The following is a 19,553-nucleotide window of genomic DNA, read 5'->3' as shown; positions in this document are numbered from 1 at the left end:
AAATATTCCTAATTCCTCCCTCCTGTCCCTTGTATCATTTCTGTCACTCATTTCACTTACATAAAAGCATACATAAGCACGTATATATGCATACTATATATGCGTGTTTGTATATTAGTACACACGTAAGATATATATGATACATAAGCATTTATAATCAAATACATTGTTGCTATTATTTTGAACAAACTGTTATCTTAGATCAATTAAGAGTAAGAAAAATAAAAGTTTTATTGTACCTTCACTATTCCTGCTTTGATGCTCCTTCTTTCTTTATGTAGATCAGTTTCTGACCTACATTATTTTCCTTCTCTCTGAAGAATTTCTTTTAACATTTCTTGCAAGGGAGGTGTATTGGCAACAGATTTCCTCAATATTTGTTTGAGAAAGTCTTTATTTCTTCTTCACTTTTGAAGGATAATTTCTCAGGATACAGAGTTCTAGGTTAGCAGGGGTTTTTCCTCAACAGTTTAAATATGTCACTCCACTCTCTTCTCGCATGGTTTCTGAGGAGAAGTCTGATGTAATTCTTATCTTTGTTTCTCTGTAAGCAATATTTTTTTTTTTTTGTCCTCTGGCTTCTTTCAGGATTTTTCTTTATCTTTGACTTTCTGTAATTTGAAAATGATATGCCTAGTGTAGTTTTTGAAGCATTTATTTTGCTTGGTGTTCTCTGAGCTTCCTGGATATGTGGCTTGGTGTCTAGCATTAATTTGAGGAAATTCAGTCATTGTTTCAGGTATTCTTCTGTTCCTTTCTCTGTTTCTTCTCCTTCTGGTATCCCCATTATGCATACATTGTATCTTTTGTATTTGTCCCATAGCCCTTGGATATTCTGTTCTGGGTTTTCTTTTTTTTTTTCCCCCAGTCTTTGTTCTCTTCACTTTTCAGTTTTCAAGGATTCTATTGATACATCTTCCAACTCAGAGATTCTTTCTTCAGCCATGTCTGGTATACTAATAAGCCCATCACAGGCATTTTTAAAATTTCTGTTACAGTGGTTTTTTTATCTCTATCATTTCTTTTTGGTTATTAGGATTTCCATTTCTCTGCTTACATTGTCTGTCTGTTCTTGCGTGGTGCCTGCTTTATTCATTAGAGCCCTTAGCATATTAATCATAGTTGTTTTAAATTCTCAACCTGATAATTCCAACATCTCTGCCCTGTTTCATTCTGATGCTTACTCTGTTTCTTCGGATTGTGGATTTTTTGCCTTTTGGTTTTGTAATTTTTACTGATAGCTGGACTTGATATATCAGATAAAAGGAACTGCTATAAATAAGCTCTTAGTAATGTGGTGGTGAGGTGTTGGGGAGAGAAAGTGTTCTATGGTCCTATGGTTCGGTCTCAGTTTTGTAGTGAGCCTATGCCTCTGGACTGGGAATCTCACAAATGTTTCTCATTTTTTTTTCCTCCCCCTTTAGATGGGGCGGAATGGCTGGAGTGGACTGGAGTTGGGTATTTCCCTTCCCCCAGGTCAGTTAGGCTCTGGTAATACCCCAACAGGTTAGGTGCTGGTTAACCAGTTTCCCCTGAAGGCAGGCGGTTTTGAGAACAACAGAGTGCTTTGGCATATTTCAGAATGGTTAATTTCCCCTCCCCCTGCCAGAAGCATGAGGGGATGTTTCTCTGACATTTATTGTGGGAACCTCGTCAAGCTCCTAGACGTAAATCTCACACTATTGGGGGGTTGCAGATAGAGGGGTTGAGTAGATGCCCTTGGAGTTTTTAACCCTCAGAGTTGTCTGCACTGTGCCTCCAGCAATTCATTAATTACAGTCAGGTTTTCCTACCTGGCTCTGGTTCCCCGAGTGGTTTCCACTTGTGAGGCTCTGCTCCAGGATGTCGAATTCACCTATTTGTCTCTCTAGTCTCAGGGGCAGTGGTTTGCCCTGTGTCTTTCCCTTTCTTATGGATCTAAGAATTGTTGATTTTTCAGTCTCTTCAGCTTTTTTGTTTGTTGTTAGGATGGAGTGGCAACTTCCTAGCTCCTTATATATGGAACTGGAAACGAAAAGCCCACTTAACTTTTCAAGGTCACTTTTTCACTGGAAATGATTGTGTATGTACTATATTATCCCTGTTAGAATTCTCCATCTTTCAAATAATACTATTTTATACAGTGTGGGTTATAGTTTACAGAGTACTTTCCCCATATTTACAACTCTGTAAGGTACTTTCACTTATTACCGTGTTGTCTTTATAACAGCCCTGTAAGGTAGATGTTATCCTTAGTTCACAGACAGGAACTATTTCAGAGATGTACACATTACTTGTTCGAGTACATACAACTGCTAAGTGGAAATGCAGGTCTGAGAGAGTGTTCTTTTCACCACTGGATTTAAGAAGGATAATCAATTTCCAGTCGACCCTGCTACTGTTGTGCTCTGATTTGCAACAATTTCTTTTATAAAATAGTCAAATCCACCTGTGACCTCTGCAGGGATCATTGGGCAGCAATGATAGGGATAAAATAAATGTCTAGAACTCAAATAGCTTACACTAAACAACACCATTTTTATGTGAAAATAAAAGTAACACTTGTAAAATATCTTGCTTCTGTCATTTAGTGACTTTGATACAGTACGGTTTCCCAGGTCTTCCAGTTTGTTACCCATGCAGCTGCCTTTCCCCCAAGTCTGCCAGAACACTTGTGTTTCCATGAACAGATGAAGTGCTTACACATTCATAGACTGAGACGCCCAGAATTCAGTTGGGTTCTCTCATTGCTCCAAGCAGATTTCTGCCCTTTCAGCCATGACAACTCGGGCTGGGCTCTAAATACTGATGGCAAGTCCTTTTATTATTAATCAGGGATTTGTATGAATTAATTTAAGAACGTGAGGGAGGTGGGAGCTTAAAATTAACATCCTAAATAAAATAAAGGGTACTGCTTCATGACACTTAAAGCTCTAGCAAATAAAACAAGTTTGCAAGCTTTGATGATGGATTAAAAGTATATAATCTCAAAGTTAAGTTGCTAGCTAAAAAGACATTTCCCTACTCTAATAAGTTGGGTAACAATTACAATTTTGAAAGAACATGGTCTTCTAGGTGTTTGTCTAATATTTGAGCTTGAGTTATTTCACTACTGATTGCCTAAGATTCTTTGGAATGGAATACGACTTTATTTAAAATGTTCATTCAGCAGATTCAGCCCAATTTCAGTCTTTCCCTGAGATGATTAAAAATTACATTTATTTCACTTAAAATTTTTTGTGAGCACATAGAGAAATTTAATTATAGTCATAACATGATAAGCCACATTTGCACTCCCACATATTGAAATAAACATAATTATTATATTGCCTAAAATGCTTAGATTTGAATCTATAGGTATCATAGCACATGAACATATATATATATATAAAATGCCTTTTAAATAAAATATTCCTATTCTATAATGAAGTTATTTTATTATACACAAGTATAGTTCCTGGTGTGTATCTTTTATTTAAGTTGTAATTGCTACAAATATAGTAAGGCATATATTTCTAATTTGAGAAAATTATGTGGTGTTTCCTACTGATATGGTAATTAGGATGCTGTCTATATTTCATGTAATAGAAAAAAGTTTTGTAGATATACTTACTATTCAGGACGCTATAGGTTCCAAGTTTATAGCATCATGGTGTTCTATGTACTCATTTTTTATTTAAATTACAGCTTCTATTAAATTTTTTAATCATTTGCAGAAATGTTTGGAAATTGAGGTGTAGATAATATGAAGAGAAATGTGAAGATCTAAAAGCTTATACATTTTTTAAAATGGTGCTTCAATTTTTATTTTTTGAGTCAGTTAATATAACTCTTCACACATGCCACATACTTATAGCTCTTCCAAGAAAATATCTTGGATGATTTAAATAATTTATAAAGTATACTTAATATATGAACAGAATATTTCTTATCAATCATCAGGCACATATTATGTCTGTATAATTCTTGTCACACAGTTTATTTCTCAGATCAGTGCCATATACAGTAGACACTGAATACATGCTTCTTAGTGATATTTAAATAATATTTTATTTATTTCTAATTAATTTATTTTTGGCTGTGTTGGGTCTTCATTGTGGTGGGCAAGCTTCTCATTGCGGTGTCTTCTCTTGTTGCGGAGCACGGGTTCTAGGTGCGTGGGCTTCAGTAGTTGTGGCACACGGGCTCAGTAGTTGTGGCGCACGGGCTCTAGAGCGCAGGCTCAGTAGTTGTGGTGCACGGGCTTAGTTGCTCCGTGGCACATGGGATCTTCCCAGACCAGGGCTTGAACTCATGTCCCCTGCATTGGCAGGCGGATTCTTAACCACTGTGCCACCAGGGAAGTCCCTTAAATAGTATTTTAAACTTTTACATTAATTTAAATTTGTTTTAGAACAAATGTAGCAATATAATAATATTTGAATGAATTAGATGACATTATTCCAGTGCAGTATCATCACTCCCCCCAGAAGCATTCATACAATTCATTGGTTTTTCCATAGATTTTTGTCTAATACACTCAAAAATTCCTCTTTTATTGAGCTACTTCTTTAGTTAAGTTCTTTCTGTCCTTTTGAAGGTCTAATTTTATACCATTTTCCATATGTTTATTGATTCTTTCAAATACTTTGAAGAAGATCACCTTTCTCTTGACTCCATTCCTTTCTGTACTTGCTTTGTTTTAAATAGGTGGCTCATGTCAGAATACAGTTTACATGCTTTTGGCTTGAGAAACTGCTGCAAAATCTGGCAAAACTGACAGTACTAACCTAACAAAGAAGCAAAAGGTTTAAGAGGCAGAGTCAGTGTACTAAGGCTCAATTTATGCTTCTATTTAAGAAAGGAAGGAAAAAATTCATCCTCTTAAATAACTTTCTACACTTGAGTATATGCTAGTTTGGTTATGTAGTTGATAAACATATTAATTTGAAGGAACTTTGTTTATTCACACTAATAATTGAGAAATGCATTCTGAACTGTCAAATTATGCTCATTTGTATTAATACAGGCAGCACCATTTAAAAATCAAGCCTATGGTAATACTTTACACCAGAAACTCGTACTTAATGCAGAATGAGAAAATAGTGAAAGTCATTTAAATCTTATGAGCTTTGGCAGCATACTTTTTAAAAATTTTTTTGTCATGGTAAAATATACATAACAAAATTCACAGATTTAACCATTTTCAAGTGTACAGTTCTGTGTCATTAAATACTTTTACATTGTTTAACCATCACCACCGTGTATCTCCAGAACTTTTTCATCTTCCCCAACTGAAATTCTGGACCTGTTAAACACTAACTCCTCATTCCTCCCCTTCCCACAGCCCCTGGCAGCCACCATTCTACTTTCTGTGTCTATGAATCTGACTACTCTAGGTACTTCGTGTAAATGGAATCATACAATCATACACAAGCTCTCTTGAGACTGGCTTATTTCAGTTAGCATAATGTCTTCAAGGTTCGTCCATGTTATAACATGTCAAAGTTTCCTTCCTTTTTAAAAACGAATGATATTTGTATGTATATATTGCATTTTGTTTATCTAAATATCCATCTGTGGACAGTTGGGTTGCTTTCATATTTTGGCTATTGTGAATAATGCGGCTGTGAGTGTGGGTGTGCAAGTTTTTGTTTTTTTCCAACACTTTATTATGAAAATTTGTAAACATACAGGAAAGTTGAAAGAATTTTACAGTGAACATCTATATCCCTACCACTAGATTCTACCACTAGTTATTTTACTATGTTTGCTTTATCAATATCTAGCCGTTTCTCTATCCATCCATCAATTGATCTATGTTTTTGATGCATTTCAGAGTATTTTATAGGCAATAAATTTTCTTCTAAATGCTTCATCATACATATCGTTAACTAGAGTTCAGTATTAGTTTGGTTCTTCTTTTAAGGTAACATGTATATATACAATGAAATGCACAAATCTGAAGTGCACATTCAATTAATTTTGACAAATGCACATACCTATGTAATCAAAACTCCTGTCAAGATATAGAACGTTACTGTCACCCCAGAAAATTCCCTCATGCCCCATCCCAGGTAGTTCTTTCTCCTAATCGTACAATGGTAACCACTGTTCTGATAATCCTTCTACCATAGATTGGTTTTGCCTGTTCTAGAACTTTATATAGATGGAATCATAATATGTACTTTTTTGTGTAAGGCTTCTTTCATTTAGCATAGTGTTTTTGAAGTTCATTGATATTGTCATATAGATCAGTATTTCCTTCCTTTACATTGTTGACTAATATTCCATTGTATGAATATGAATTCATCGTAGTGTATTTATCCATTATCTTCCGATGGACACCTGGCTACCTTATTATTATCACTGGATTACTTATTATTTTATACAGGATGAAGTAATATCTCCCTTGCTTACTCCTTAACCCTTTAGTTACTAACATTATGGCTTAGTAAATGCTTATAGAGGGAGTTTCTAAAGTAGTGTATTTAAAATCCTTCTGAATTCCCTGATAGCTCAGCAATACCATTTCCTTTTACCTTAGATCTTAGCCAGTGAAGGAGATCAAGTATTCACTTATTTTAAATGTGTGTTAGCTTCCATGCTAGCCACATCTTGAGATCATAAACTGCCACCCAATCCTACTGCTGTCTGAGTTTTTGAAAGAACATTGTTGGTTCACTAATGAGAGGTGGGTGGAAGTAGGAGGCTTTGTGTAGTTTCTGGTGGTTGCAGGTGGGGGAGTTCTCACTGTAGCCAGCTGCTACACTGGCAGCAGCAAAGGGTAGAAGATAGGGATAGGAGAGAGGAGGCAGAGACGCTACAGGTTATTGGTAGCTGAAGTCAATCAATTGTAAATTGAAACCCAATTTTTTGGAGAGAGGAATTCAAGTCAACCTATTTGTAGTATTTCACTTAGTAATTAGACAGTACTATACCATGCCATCTTTGATAGAATGGCAACTCTTACCAAATTTAAACATACCAACTTTGCCATGTTTTTGTCTACTGTATATATGGTGTACATGCTTTGTTTGTATCTGTTCTCAAAATACCCTAAGAATATCGAGTCATTTTATAATACCATCTCTTTTCATTTAATTTGTGATATCCAGGAGAAAATCTAATTTTTAAAAATTCTACATGGTTTAAGAACAAGTAACCAAGGATATCAAAGAAGCATATAAAATATTAAGACTCACTCTGTATTTTCCAGAAGGTATGAAAGTAATACCACTTAATAGGTTAGCTGCCACCCTGCACTTTCCAAGCACTTTAGAGTCATTCATCTGTCTGAGGTAAAACGGTATTTGCACCCTTGGTTAACAGATGGGAACTCTTTCTTCCCCACTGTGTTTTACTGTGTTTGAATTCCAGAATTTATCCAGAGCTCTCGAAACAGTGCTTGTGGTCTTCTGCTGGCCTAACAAAGATTCCTTTTAATGATGGCTTTCCCCACAAATGTCCCAAATAGTTCTGCGATATTCTTTCAGAAGTTATCAAAACTAGAAGCAAACAAACAATTGTCAGCTTTTGTGGTAACAGTAAAAATAAATTTAACTTGAAAATTTGTAAGAGATTATATCATTCATAGAAGATAAAACAATTATATCTAAAAATAGGTAAAATATCTCATAAGTTTGTATAAAATCTTTAAGCAAATATAAATTTAATGTGCACCTAATTGATGGTTTTCCTTCTGGAAGAGAAATTATGGAAACCTGTATCTAAACTAATTTAATAAATTTAATAATTGCATTTTACTGGTCCATATATGTTTATGGCTAACAAAGAGAAAGGAAAGAAACCACAGGTGTTTATTTACTGATTTTATCAGTAGGGATTATGAGGATAGTATCTCTGCAAATTACTGGTTATTTATTACTTGAACTAATAATCTTAAATTAGAGTATGTTTACAGGAACTCTACAATTTGAAGAAGTAAAGAGTTATCACATTCAGATATCTGGCTGTGCTGATCTTTGTTCATTTAAATGCAGGATATTTGAAGGCAAAAATTCCAAAGCCTGATTTACTTTATCTATGCTTATTTACAAGTATGTTTAATCCTGCTCTTGTTTTTGAACTTCTTAATGCTGCATAAAAATATTAATCATTAGGTGGTCTTAATGTAGCTGTCTTCAGCCCTTCTGCAGAAAGTCATTGTCAGAGAATTCATTCTAATTCAAGGTTAATTAGTGTACCATTAAAATAATGTGTTACAAAAATTAATTACATTGCAGGTCAGAAAACCTGTTAAAAAGCATAGTGTAAATGTCTGAGAGCACATCATCCTCCTTAAAACATTGCTATACAAGTGCCACCCTTCTAGAAAATATATCCAAAGTGAAAATCACACTGAGGTCCAGTCATAGGTGTTTCCTCTAAAGTAAATTTTTGGCACCACATATGGGAAATTTAAAATATAACTCCCCATTAACAGTAAAATGCGTTGCTTGTCTGCTTTCCCACTGAAACAGCTAAGGATTTATAATTTAGCATTAGTTGATGTAACCCTATTGGGTTAAACCTAAGGAGAAATCAGGAATCTGGTTGAGAAATAGAAATTATCTGTACATCTTGTAGTAAAAATACTAGATATATTAATATTATGTTTTCTTACTTAACTATTAGGTACTTCTGGTAGGTGCTCTGTGTAAGTCTATCAGACATCATTTTAACTATACAGTAATTCTTGCTAATTTAACTTAATAGCCATAAAATGTACAGTTAAAATTAGAACTAAGAATGATACAGACTTTGACATTTTATTTGATTATTTTAATGTAAAAGCTGTGAAATAATTACATTGAACTATAAAATATTTTATACATTGGTATTAGTTCTGAGAGTCTAATTAGAATATCTGTTTATTCGTATAGAGGGTTTTGAAATTAGTGCTCTAGTAACACTGAATCAGTACACATTAGAGCTGGAGAACATTTAACATAGGCAACTCTATACTCCACAGTACATGTTTTACTTGGCTTTTAGAATTGTCTCCATTTAAAAAAATTTTTAGTGGGCTCTGAGCAAAGTAGTTTTGCTGTTACAATAAACTGCGAATGATTTGCCCACGTTTTAAAATTTTTTGCTTCCCTTCCTCTTTGGATTTTGTGTAAGCCTATTGCAAAACAGATATTCACAGGTAAGTAAAAATAAATTGAGCAAATGAAAGAAAAAGAAAAGGACAGTTTGTAAGGAAGAAGTTGTCTGACTTTTTTTGTTTGTTTGTTTCAAGAATAGTTCCTGGTTTGATTAGTTAAACTAATAGGTATGTGAAGAGAGTCTGAAAGGTGAAGTGTGTGAGTTTAGAAAAGCTTTCTTGAAAGGTGCTTTTTACTTTAAAGTCATCTTTGTCCCAGCTTATATCTGCTTAAATCTTTTCTAAAATGACATAAAGCAGGGATTTCAACTTAATTTGGAAAAACATTCCATTCTTTAAAAAATGACATCACTACCACCCTGAAAAAAGTAGCGTTAAGCCATACATCACTCATTTCTTCAGAAAAGCCCTTAGCTTTGGGGGATTTGTTTATTCCTTGGACCGAGGAGGCTCCTTTCATTAACTAAACTAAGATTTCTGACAGTGGAGAAAAGAATTAACACATTGAGAGTAACCGTTCATCCTTGGTAGACAACAGTTAAAATTAATGTTTCATATTTAGTACTTTTGTCTCCTGACAGTTAATATGTATTCTGTTTTACAAGTGGCTTTCACAGTCAACATTTGAAGATAAACACTAGCAGACTTTACTAACGTTTTGGGGATATTTCAGGGTGTAAATTTGGGATATGAAGGGGAAATGCTTAGTTTCAAAGTGATTAAATTTTCTTACACTTTAAGGAATAAACTTGAGTAAATTTAGATAAACTGCATTTAGATTATGATCTCTACCTAGGTTTAAGTACTTTTTTTTTTTTTATCCATAGGATTTTTTTCACCAGAAGTGGACATAATTTAAAACTATCTCTTACCTTTATAGAGTTCTTTAAAATTTACAGAGCGTTATTTTGTAACTCATTCATTCAACACATGTTATCGGTATTACTGTTGATAGTGTTACCCCCACGCTGTGGGTGAGGAAACTGTTCAGCTGAAGAAAGTCACTGGGCTAGTACAGAACAGATTCCAGAAGTAGAACTCAGGACTTTCTACTGATTTCCAGTCTGCTGCTTTTCCCATAGAACATTTTATATCCATCATTCTTAGAATAGTTCATCTGCATTTTTGCATATTACTCCGTCTTTCTTCAGACCTTGTATCTTTTATACGGTCCCACAACTGGATTAACATATTCATTTATCTTTTTCTGTGTTTTTAGGGCAGAGCTCTACTCCATTGGGCTTGTGATCGAGGACATAAGGAACTAGTCACAGTCCTGCTACAACATAGGGCCGATATTAACTGTCAGGTAAGAGTGATGAAAAGGGAGCTTTTTTAAAAAAAATTGGGGTAAAAGCCACATAAAATTTACCATTTTAACAATTTTAAAGTGTACAGTCGAGTGGCATTTAACAATGTGCAACCATCACTAGTGTCTTGTCCTGCAGCATTTTCATCACCCCGGGAGTACGCTTTGTACCCATTAAGCGGTCACTCCCTATTTCCCCCTCACTCCAGACCTTAGCAACAACGAATCTGCTTTCTCAGTGGATTTGCCTCTTCTAGATATTTCATATAAATGGAGTCATAAAATATTTGGCCTTTGTTTCTGGCTTCTTTCACTTGGCCTATTTTCAAGGATTATCCATGTTGTAACATGTAACAGTACTTCATTCCTTTTTGTGGCTAAATAATATTCCGTTGTCTGGATAGACCACATTTTATCAGTTCATCAGTTGATGAGCAGTTGGGTTGTTTCCACCCTTTGGCAGTTGTGAATAATTGCGGTGAACAATTTGTGTACATGTTTTTGTTTAAACACTTGTTTTCAGTTCTTTTGGTTCTGTACCTAGGAGGGGAATTTAAGTTATATGGTAAGTTGATGTTTAACTTTTTGAGGAACCTCCAAACTTTTCCACAGGAGCTACACCATTTTACATTCCCACCAGAAATTCAGGGGTGTTCAAGTTTTTCCACTTCTTTGCCAATACACATTATTTTTCTGTTCATTAGCCATTCTAGTGGGCATGAAGTGATATCTCATCATGGTATGGATTTGATTTGCATTTCCCTAATGACGTTGAGTATCTTTTCATGTACTTGTTGACAGTTTATATGTTTTCTTTGGAAAAATGTCTATTTAAGTGTTTCACCCCTTTTTAAACTGAGTTGTCTTTTATATTTAAGATCTAAAAATTCTTTATATTCTGGACATTAGACCATTATCAGATGTATGATTTGCAGATATCTTCTCCCTTTTCGTGGGCTGTCTTTTCGCTTTCTTAATAGTGTCCTTTGGTGCACGTAAAGTTTTTAATTTTGATGAAGTCCAGTGTATCTGTTTCCTTTTGTTGGTTGTGCTTTTGGCATCATACCTAAGAAACCTTTGCCAAATCCAAGGTCATTAAGATTTACCCTGAAGTTTTCTTTCTTTCTTTTTCTCTTTTTTTTTTGACTGTGGCAAAATATATATAACATAAAATTTACCACTTTAACCATTTTAAGTGTACAGTTCTGTGGCATTAACTACTTTTATGGTGTTCAACCATCACCACCATTCATCTCTAGAACCTTTTCATCTTCTCCAATTGAAACTCTGTACTCATAACTAGCTCCCCATTCCTCACCCCACCCCCTCAGCCCCTGGCAGCCACCATTCTACTTTCTCTCTTCATGAATTTGACTACTCTAGATACCTCATATAAATAGAATCATACAATATTTGTCCTTTTGTGACTGACTTATTTCGCTTAGCATGACATCTTCAAGGTTCGTCCCTGATGCAGCATGTGTCAAAATTTCTTTCCTTTTTAAAACTAACTAATGTTGCATTGTACGTATATACCATATTTTGTTTATCCAGATATCCATCTACAGACTTAGGTGACTTTCGTTTTTTGGCTGTTGTGATTAATACTTCTATGAATATGGGTAACAAATGTCTGTTTGAATCCTTGCTTTCACTTCTTTTGAGTATATACCCAGAAGTGGAATTGCTGGATCATATGGTAATTCTTTGTTTAATGTTTGGAAGAATCACCATACCATTTCCACAGTGGCTGCACCATTCTACCTTCCCATCAAAAATGCACAATTGTTCCAGTTTCTCCAAATCCTTACCAACACTTGTTATTTTCTGTATTTCTGATATTAGCCCTCCTGGTGGGTGTGAAGTGGTATCTCCTTGTGGTTTTAATTTCACTTCCATAATGATTAATGATGTTGAACATTATTAATGTTGAACAATCAATTTTGGTCATTTGTATATCTTCTTTGGAGAAATGTCTATTGATGTCCTTTGCCCATTCTTTAATTGGGTTGTTTGGGGGTTTTTTGTTGTTAAGCTGTAAGAAGTCTTTATACAGTCTGGATATCAACCCCTTATCAGATGCACGATTTACAAATATTTTCTCCCATTCTTTGGGTTTTCTTTCACTCTGCTGATAATAGTGTCCTTTGATGCACAATAGTTTAAAATTTTGATGAAGTTCAACTTATGTATTTTTCCTTTTGTTGCCTGTGTTTTTGGTGTCATATCCAAGAAATCATTGCAAAATGTCATGCCATGAAGATTTTTCCCAGGTTTTCTTTAAGAGCTTTATAATTTTAGCTTTGTTTTTTGACCCATTTTGAGTAAAAGGTAACGTAAGGGTCCAGCTTCATTTCTTTGCATGTGGATAGTCAGTTTTCCCAGCGCCATTTATTGAAAGGCTGTCCTTTCTTCACTGAATGGTCCTGACACCCCTTGTCAAAAATCACTTGACCATATATGCAAGAGTTTGGGATCTCTATTCTATTCCATTGGTCTCTATGTCTGTCTTAATGCCACTACTACACTGGTTTGATTACTGTAGCTTTGTAGTAATTTTTGAAATCAGGAAGTGTGAGACTTCCAACTTGTTTTTCTTTTTCCAGCTTGTTTTGGCTATTCTGGGTCCCTTAAGTTTCCATATGAATTTTAGGATGGATTTTTCTAATTCTACGAAAAAGTCATTGGGGTTTTGATGGAGGTTGCATTAAATCTATAGATCGATTTGGGCAGTACAGGTTTCCCCTGCTCTCTGAAAGTAAAGCATTCCTACGAAACCTTTTGTAAGCCAAAATGATGTAAAGCAAAGAAGCAATTACCTTAGGACACATCTTGCTAACGAATGCACAAAGTAAACTGAGATAAAGCACAGATGCTCACACAGTTAAAAGTTATGATGGCTTCGTGCTGAGATGCACATTGTAGTTCCTGGAGAAGGAGCTAGGTGGTGCCGCTCTTGGTGCTCAGGGTGCGTGCTGCCTCTACAGTAGCCAGCTGCAAAACAAAGGGTGAGCGTTGGTTTTGCTTTTCGCCTTTTTTTGTAAAAGCAAAAATCGTCTTCAGATTTCTTTCGGTTAGCAAAAACAGGTACTAATGTAGGTCTTTAGTAAAAGTGAAGTGGCATAAAGCAGACTTTTGAAAAGCAAGGGATACCTGTATTGTCATCTTAACAATGAAGTCTTCCAATCCATGGAATGGCCTTTTTTTGTGTCTCTAATTTCTTTCAGCATTGTTTTATAATTTTCAGTGTACAGTACGTTTGCCTCCTTGGTTTAGTTTATTCCTGAGTATTTTATTCTTTTTTGACACTATCGTAAATGAAACTATTTTCTAAATTTCTTTTTTTGATTATTCATTGTTAGTGTTTAGAAATGCAAGTGATTTTTTCTTTTTGCGGTACGCAGGCGTCTCACTGTTGTGGTCTCTCCCGTTGCGGAGCACAGGCTCCGGACACACAGGCTCAGCGCCCACGGGCCCAGCCGCTCCGTGGCACGCGGGATCCTCCCGGACCGGGGCACGAACCCGTGTCCCCCGCATCGGCAGGTGGACCCTCAACCACTGTGCCACCAGGGAAGCCCAATGCAAGTGATTTTTGTGTGTTGATTTTTTATCCTGCAACTTTGCTGAATTCGCTTATTAGTTCTAACAGCTTTTTGTGGAATCTTAAGGGTTCTCTACATATAAGATACGTTGTCTATGAACAGAGATAATTTTACTTCTTCCTTTCCAACTTGGATGCCTTTTATTTCATTTTCTTGCCTAACTGCTCTGACTAGACCTTCTAGTACTATGTTGAATAAAAGTAGTTAAAGTGGGCATCCTTGTCTTATTTAGGAGTTTGCTTTTTTTTTTCTCAGTACGTGGGCCTCTCACTGTTGTGGCCTCTCCTGTTGCGGAGCACAGGCTCCGGACGCGCAGGCTCAAGGGCCATGGCTCACCGGCCCAGCCACTCCGCGGCATGTGGGATCTTCCTGGACTGGGGCACAAACCCTTGTCCCCTGCATCGGCAGGCGGACTCTCAACCACTGCACCACCAGGGAAGCCCTAGGAGTTTGCTTTTTAATTTAGTATAAATTATACTAAAGATAGATATAAAATGCTTTTCCTTTACATAATATTTGTTGGCATATACATCCATTCCACTTTAGCCCCCTCGGCCTCCTGGGCTCACCCTGAACTTTTCATCAAGTCTGAAATTTTCAGTTCTAATTATACTCTCCAATTCACTTCACTCTAAATCTCTTATTTGACTTTATGGAAATCCTGAGTCCCTTGACTGATCTACCTTCTCCCATTTTAGTTCATTTTGTCCACTCTTATGCAATTATCCTCATCTTCATTCCCATTCCCTGTTTTTCAGCTGTGGTAGCCACCTGGCAAAATGCTAATTCTGATTACAGTTGCCTGCCTTCTATATATCTACACTCTGGGTCTGGGCAAAGCTAGAAAAAAAAATTACTCAGCCTGGATATTACCATAAATCATGGTATCCATCTTTAATTTTGACTGGCAAGTCTTACGGTCTTTCTTATCCTCACATTTTCCCTTATTTCACAGACAAAATAGAAGACCTCTTTATCTCCAACCTGTCTCTCAGCCAGTAGCTGCAGCAACATATATTTCTTGGACACCCCTCAGGCACTTCAAACGCACAGTGTCTAACACTGAACTTACCATCTCTCAACAGCCACCGTCCCTGCCCCCCCATAATTGGCATCAGCATCCACCCAGTGCTCCAGGACTCATCCTTTATTCTTCTCTCATTCTCACACCCACTGAAGTCCTGTAGGTTCTGCCTGCTAAGTGTACCTCAAATCTATCCACTTCTCTATTTCAGCATTGCCAGCACACTAGTTTAAGCTTATTAAATTATTTCAGCAGCTCTCAACTATATCCCTGCTTCTAATCTTGATGTCCTTCGATACATTTCCCACTTTTCATCTGGAGATTCTTTCTAAAATGCTTATTTTCAGGGGCTTCCCTAGTGGCGCAGAGGTTGAGAATCTGCCCGCCAATGCAGGGGACACGGGTTTGAGCCCTGGTCCGGGAAGATCCCACATGCCGTGGAGTAACTGAGCCTGTGTGCCACAACTACTGAGCCTGCACTCTAGAGCCCGTGAGCCACAACTACTGAAGCTCGTGCGCCTAGAGCCCATGCTCCACAAGTAGAGAAGCCACTGCAATGAGAAGTCCGCACACTGCAACAAAGACCCAACACAGCCGAAAATAAATAAATTAAATAAATAAATTAGGGAAAAAAGAATAAAATGCTAATTTTCAAATGTTCTCTTCTTTACTTTTATTATTCTAAGATAAAATCTAAATTTAATTTGCCCTATAAAACGCTTCATGATCTGGACCTTGCTTACCTCTCCACTTATTTCTCAGATACTCCTAGCTTATGGTATGCTGAGTTCCACTGGTTCTGAAGAACTTGACATGCTGCTCACCTGTTGGCCTTCTTTTTTTTTTTTTTGAACATCTTTATAGGAGTGTAATTGCTTTACATTGTTGTGTTAGTTTCTGCTGTATAACAAAGTGAGTCAGCTATATGTATACATATATCCCCATATCCCCTCCCTCTTCAGCCTCCCTCCCACCCTCCCTATCTCACCCCTCCAGATGGTCACAAAGCACCAACCTGATCTCCCTGTGCTATGCGGCTGCTTCCCACTAGCTATGTATTTTACATTTCGTAGTGTATATATGTCCATGCCACTCTCTCACTTCGTCCTGGCTTATCCTTCCCCTTCCCGTGTTCTCAAGTCTATTTTCTACGTCTCCATCTTTATTCCTGTCCTGCCCCTAGGTTCTTCAGAACCTTTTTAGATTCCATATATATCTGTTAGCATACGGTATTTGTTTTTCTCTTTCTGACTTACTTCATTCTGTATGACAGACTCTAGGTCCATCCACCTCACTACAAATAACTCAATTTCGTTTCTTTTTATGGCTGAGTAGTATTCCATTGTATATATAAGCCACATCTTCTTTACCCATTCATCTGTCAATGGACACTTAGGTTGCTTCCTTGTCCTGGCTATTGTAAATAGTACTGCAATGAACATTTTGGTACATGACTCTTTTTGAATTATGGTTTGCTCAGGGTATATGCCCACTAGTGGGATTGCTGGTTCATATGGTAGTTCTGTTTTTAGTTTTTTAAGGAACCTCCATACTGTTCTCCATAGTGGCTGTATCAGTTTACATTCCCACGAACAGTACAAGAGTGTTCCCTTTTCTCCACACCCTCTCCAGCATTTATTGTTTATAGATTTTTTGATGATGGCCATTCTAACTGGTGTGAGGTGATACCTCATTGTAGTTCTGATTTGCATTTCTCTAATAATTAGTGATGTTGAGCATCCTTTCATGTGTTTGTTGGCAATCTGTATATCTTCTTTGAAGAAATGTCTATTTAGGTCGTCTGCCCATTTTTGCATTGGATTGTTTGTTTTTCTGATATTGAGCTGCATGAGCTGCTTGTATATTTTGGAGATTAATCCTTTGTCAGTTGCTTCATTGGCAAATATTTTCTCCCATTCTGAGGGTTGTCTTTTCGTCTCGTTTATGGTTTCCTTTGCTGTCGAAAGCTTTTAAGTTTCATTAGGTCCCATTTGTTTTTGTTTTTACTTCCATTTCTCTAGAAGGTGGGTCAAAAAGGATCTTGCTGTGATATATGTGACAGAGTGTTCTGCCTATGTTTTCCTCTAAGAGTTTTATAGTGTCTGTCCTTACATTTAGGTCTTTAATCCATTTTGAGTTTATTTTTGTGTATGGTTTTAGGGAGTGTTCTAATTTCATTCTTTTACATGTAGCTGTCCAGTTTTCCCAGCACCACTTATTCAAGAGACTGTCTTTTCTCCATTATATATTTTTGCCTCCTTTATCAAAGATAAGGTGACCATATGTGCGTGGGTTTATCTCTGGGCTTTCTCTCTTGTTCCATTGATCTATATTTCTGTTTTTGTTCCAGTACCATACTGTCTTGATTACTGTAGCTTTGTAGTATAGTCTGAAGCCAGGGAGCCTGATTCCTCCAGCTACCTTTTTCTTTCTCAATATTGCTTTGGCTATTCGAGGTCTTTTATGTTTCCATACAAATTGTGACATTTTTTGTTCTAGTTCTGTGAAAAATGCCATTGGTAGATTGATAGGGATTGCATTGAATCTGTAGATTGCTTTGGGTAGTATAGTCGTTTTCACAATGTTGATTCTTCCAATACAGGAACATGATATATCTCTCCATCTGTTGCTATCATCTTTAATTTCTTTCATCAGTGGCTTATAGTTTTCTGCATACAGGTCTTTTGTCTGCTTAGGTAGGTTTATTCCTAGGTATTTTATTCTTTTTGTTGCAGTGGTAAGTGGGAGTGTTTCCTTAATTTCAGTTTCAGATTTTTCATCGCTAGTGTATAGGAATGCAAAAGATTTCTGTGCATTAATTTTGTATCCTGCTACTTTACCAAATTCATTGAATAGCTCTAGTAGTTTTCTGGTAGCATCTTTAGGATTCTCTATGTATAGTATTATGTCATCTGCAAACAGTGACAGTTTCACTTCTTTTCTGATTTGGATTCCTTTTATTTCTTTTTTGTCTCTGATTGCTGTGGCTAAAACTTCTAAAACTATGTTGAATAATAGTGGTGAGAATGGGCAGCCTTGTCTTGTTCCTGATGTGAGTGGAAATGGTTTCAGTTTTTCACCATTGAGAGCGATGTTGGCTGTGGGTTTGTCATATATGGCCTTTATTATGTTGAGGTAAGTTCCCTCTATGCCTACTTTTGGAGAGTTTTTATCATAAATGGGTGTTGAATTTTTCTGAAAGCTTTTTCTGCATCTATGGAGATTATCATATGGTTTTTATTCTTCAGTTTGTTAATATGGTGTATCACATTGATTGATTTGCATATATTCAAGAATCCTTGCATTCCTGGGATAAACCCCATTTGATCATGGTGTATGATCCTTTTAATGTGCTGTTGGATTCTGTTTGCTACTATTTTGTTGAGGATTTTTCCATCTATGTTCATTAGTGATACTGGCCTGTAGTTTTCTTTTTTTGTAACATCTTTGTCTGGTTTTGGTATCAGCATGATGGTGGCCTCGTAGAAGGAATTTGGGAGTGTTCCTCCCTCTGCTATATTTTGGAAGTGTTTGAGAAGGATATGTCTTAGCTCTTCTGTAAATGTTTGATAGAATTCTCCTGTGAAGCCATCTGGTCCTGGGCTTTTGTTTGTTGGAAGATTTTTAATCACAGTTTCAATTTCAGTGCTTGTGATTGGTCTGTTTATATTTTCTATCTCTTCCGGGTTAAGTCTTGGAAGGTTGTGCTTTTCTATGAATATGTCCATTTCTTCCAGGTTGTCCATTTTATTGACATATAGATAATCTCTCATGGTCCTTTGTATTCTGCAGTGTCAATTGTTACTTCTCCTTTTTCATTTCTAATTCTTTTGATTTGTCTTCTCCCTTTTTCTCTTGATGCATCTGGCTAATGGTTTATCAATTTTGTTTATCTTCTCAAAGAACCAGCTTTTAGTTTTATTGATCTTTGCTATCATTTCCTACATTTCTCTTTCATTTATTTCTGATCTGATCTTTATGATTTCTTTCCTTCTGCTAACTTTGGGGATTTTTTGGTCTTCTTTCTCTAATTGCTTTAGGTGTAAGGTTAGGTTGTTTATTTGAGATTTTTCTTGTTTCTTGAAGTAGGATTGTATTGCTATGAACTTCCCTCTTAGAACTGCTTTTGTTGCATCCCATAGGTTTTGGGTCGTCGTGTTCTCATTGTCATTTGATCTAGGTATTTTTTGATTTCCTCTTTGATTTCTTCAGTGATCTCTTGGTTATTTAGTAGTGTGTTGTTTAGCCTCCATGTGGTTTGTTTTTTTGGGTTTTTTTTTTTTTTTTTTTTTTTTGCAGTACGCGGGCCTCTCACTGCTGCAGCCCCTGCCGTTGTGGAGCACAGGCTCCGGACTCACAGGCTCATCAGCCATGGCCCATGGGCCCAGCCGTGGCGCGGCATGTGGGATCCTCCCGGACCGGGACATGAACCCATGTCCCCTGCGTCGGCAGGTGGCCTCTCAACCACTGTGCCACCAGGGGAGCCCCTGCATTTTTTTAACAGTTCTTTTTTCTGTAACTGATATCTAGGCTCATAACGTTGTGGTCAGA

At 36.5% G+C, this 19,553-nt stretch overlaps 1 protein-coding gene across 5 annotated transcripts in view; it reads left to right on the top strand.

Moving 5' to 3' along the window:
- The window catches only part of ACBD6 (acyl-CoA binding domain containing 6), a 227,947-nt gene that overhangs the window by 80,597 nt on the left and 127,797 nt on the right, over positions 1 to 19,553 (top strand). For 4 of the 5 annotated variants that reach the window (XR_014014367.1, XM_081223492.1, XM_081223490.1 and 1 more), the window contains one exon: positions 10,287 to 10,376. The exons of the other annotated variant lie outside the window; for it this stretch is intronic. Coding sequence is in view for 3 of the 4 variants with exons in the window: in XM_081223492.1 (XP_081079618.1) it covers positions 10,287 to 10,376 (90 nt within the window). In the remaining variant the exon portion in view is untranslated. The remainder of the gene's footprint in view (positions 1 to 10,286; positions 10,377 to 19,553) is intronic. 5 annotated transcript variants of the gene reach the window in all.

Source organism: Mesoplodon bidens, assembly GCF_964165515.1.
Source record: "Mesoplodon bidens genome assembly, chromosome: 2".
In the NCBI taxonomy this organism is placed as follows: domain Eukaryota; kingdom Metazoa; phylum Chordata; class Mammalia; order Artiodactyla; family Ziphiidae; genus Mesoplodon; species Mesoplodon bidens.
This window is presented reverse-complemented; position numbering and strand designations above follow the sequence as displayed.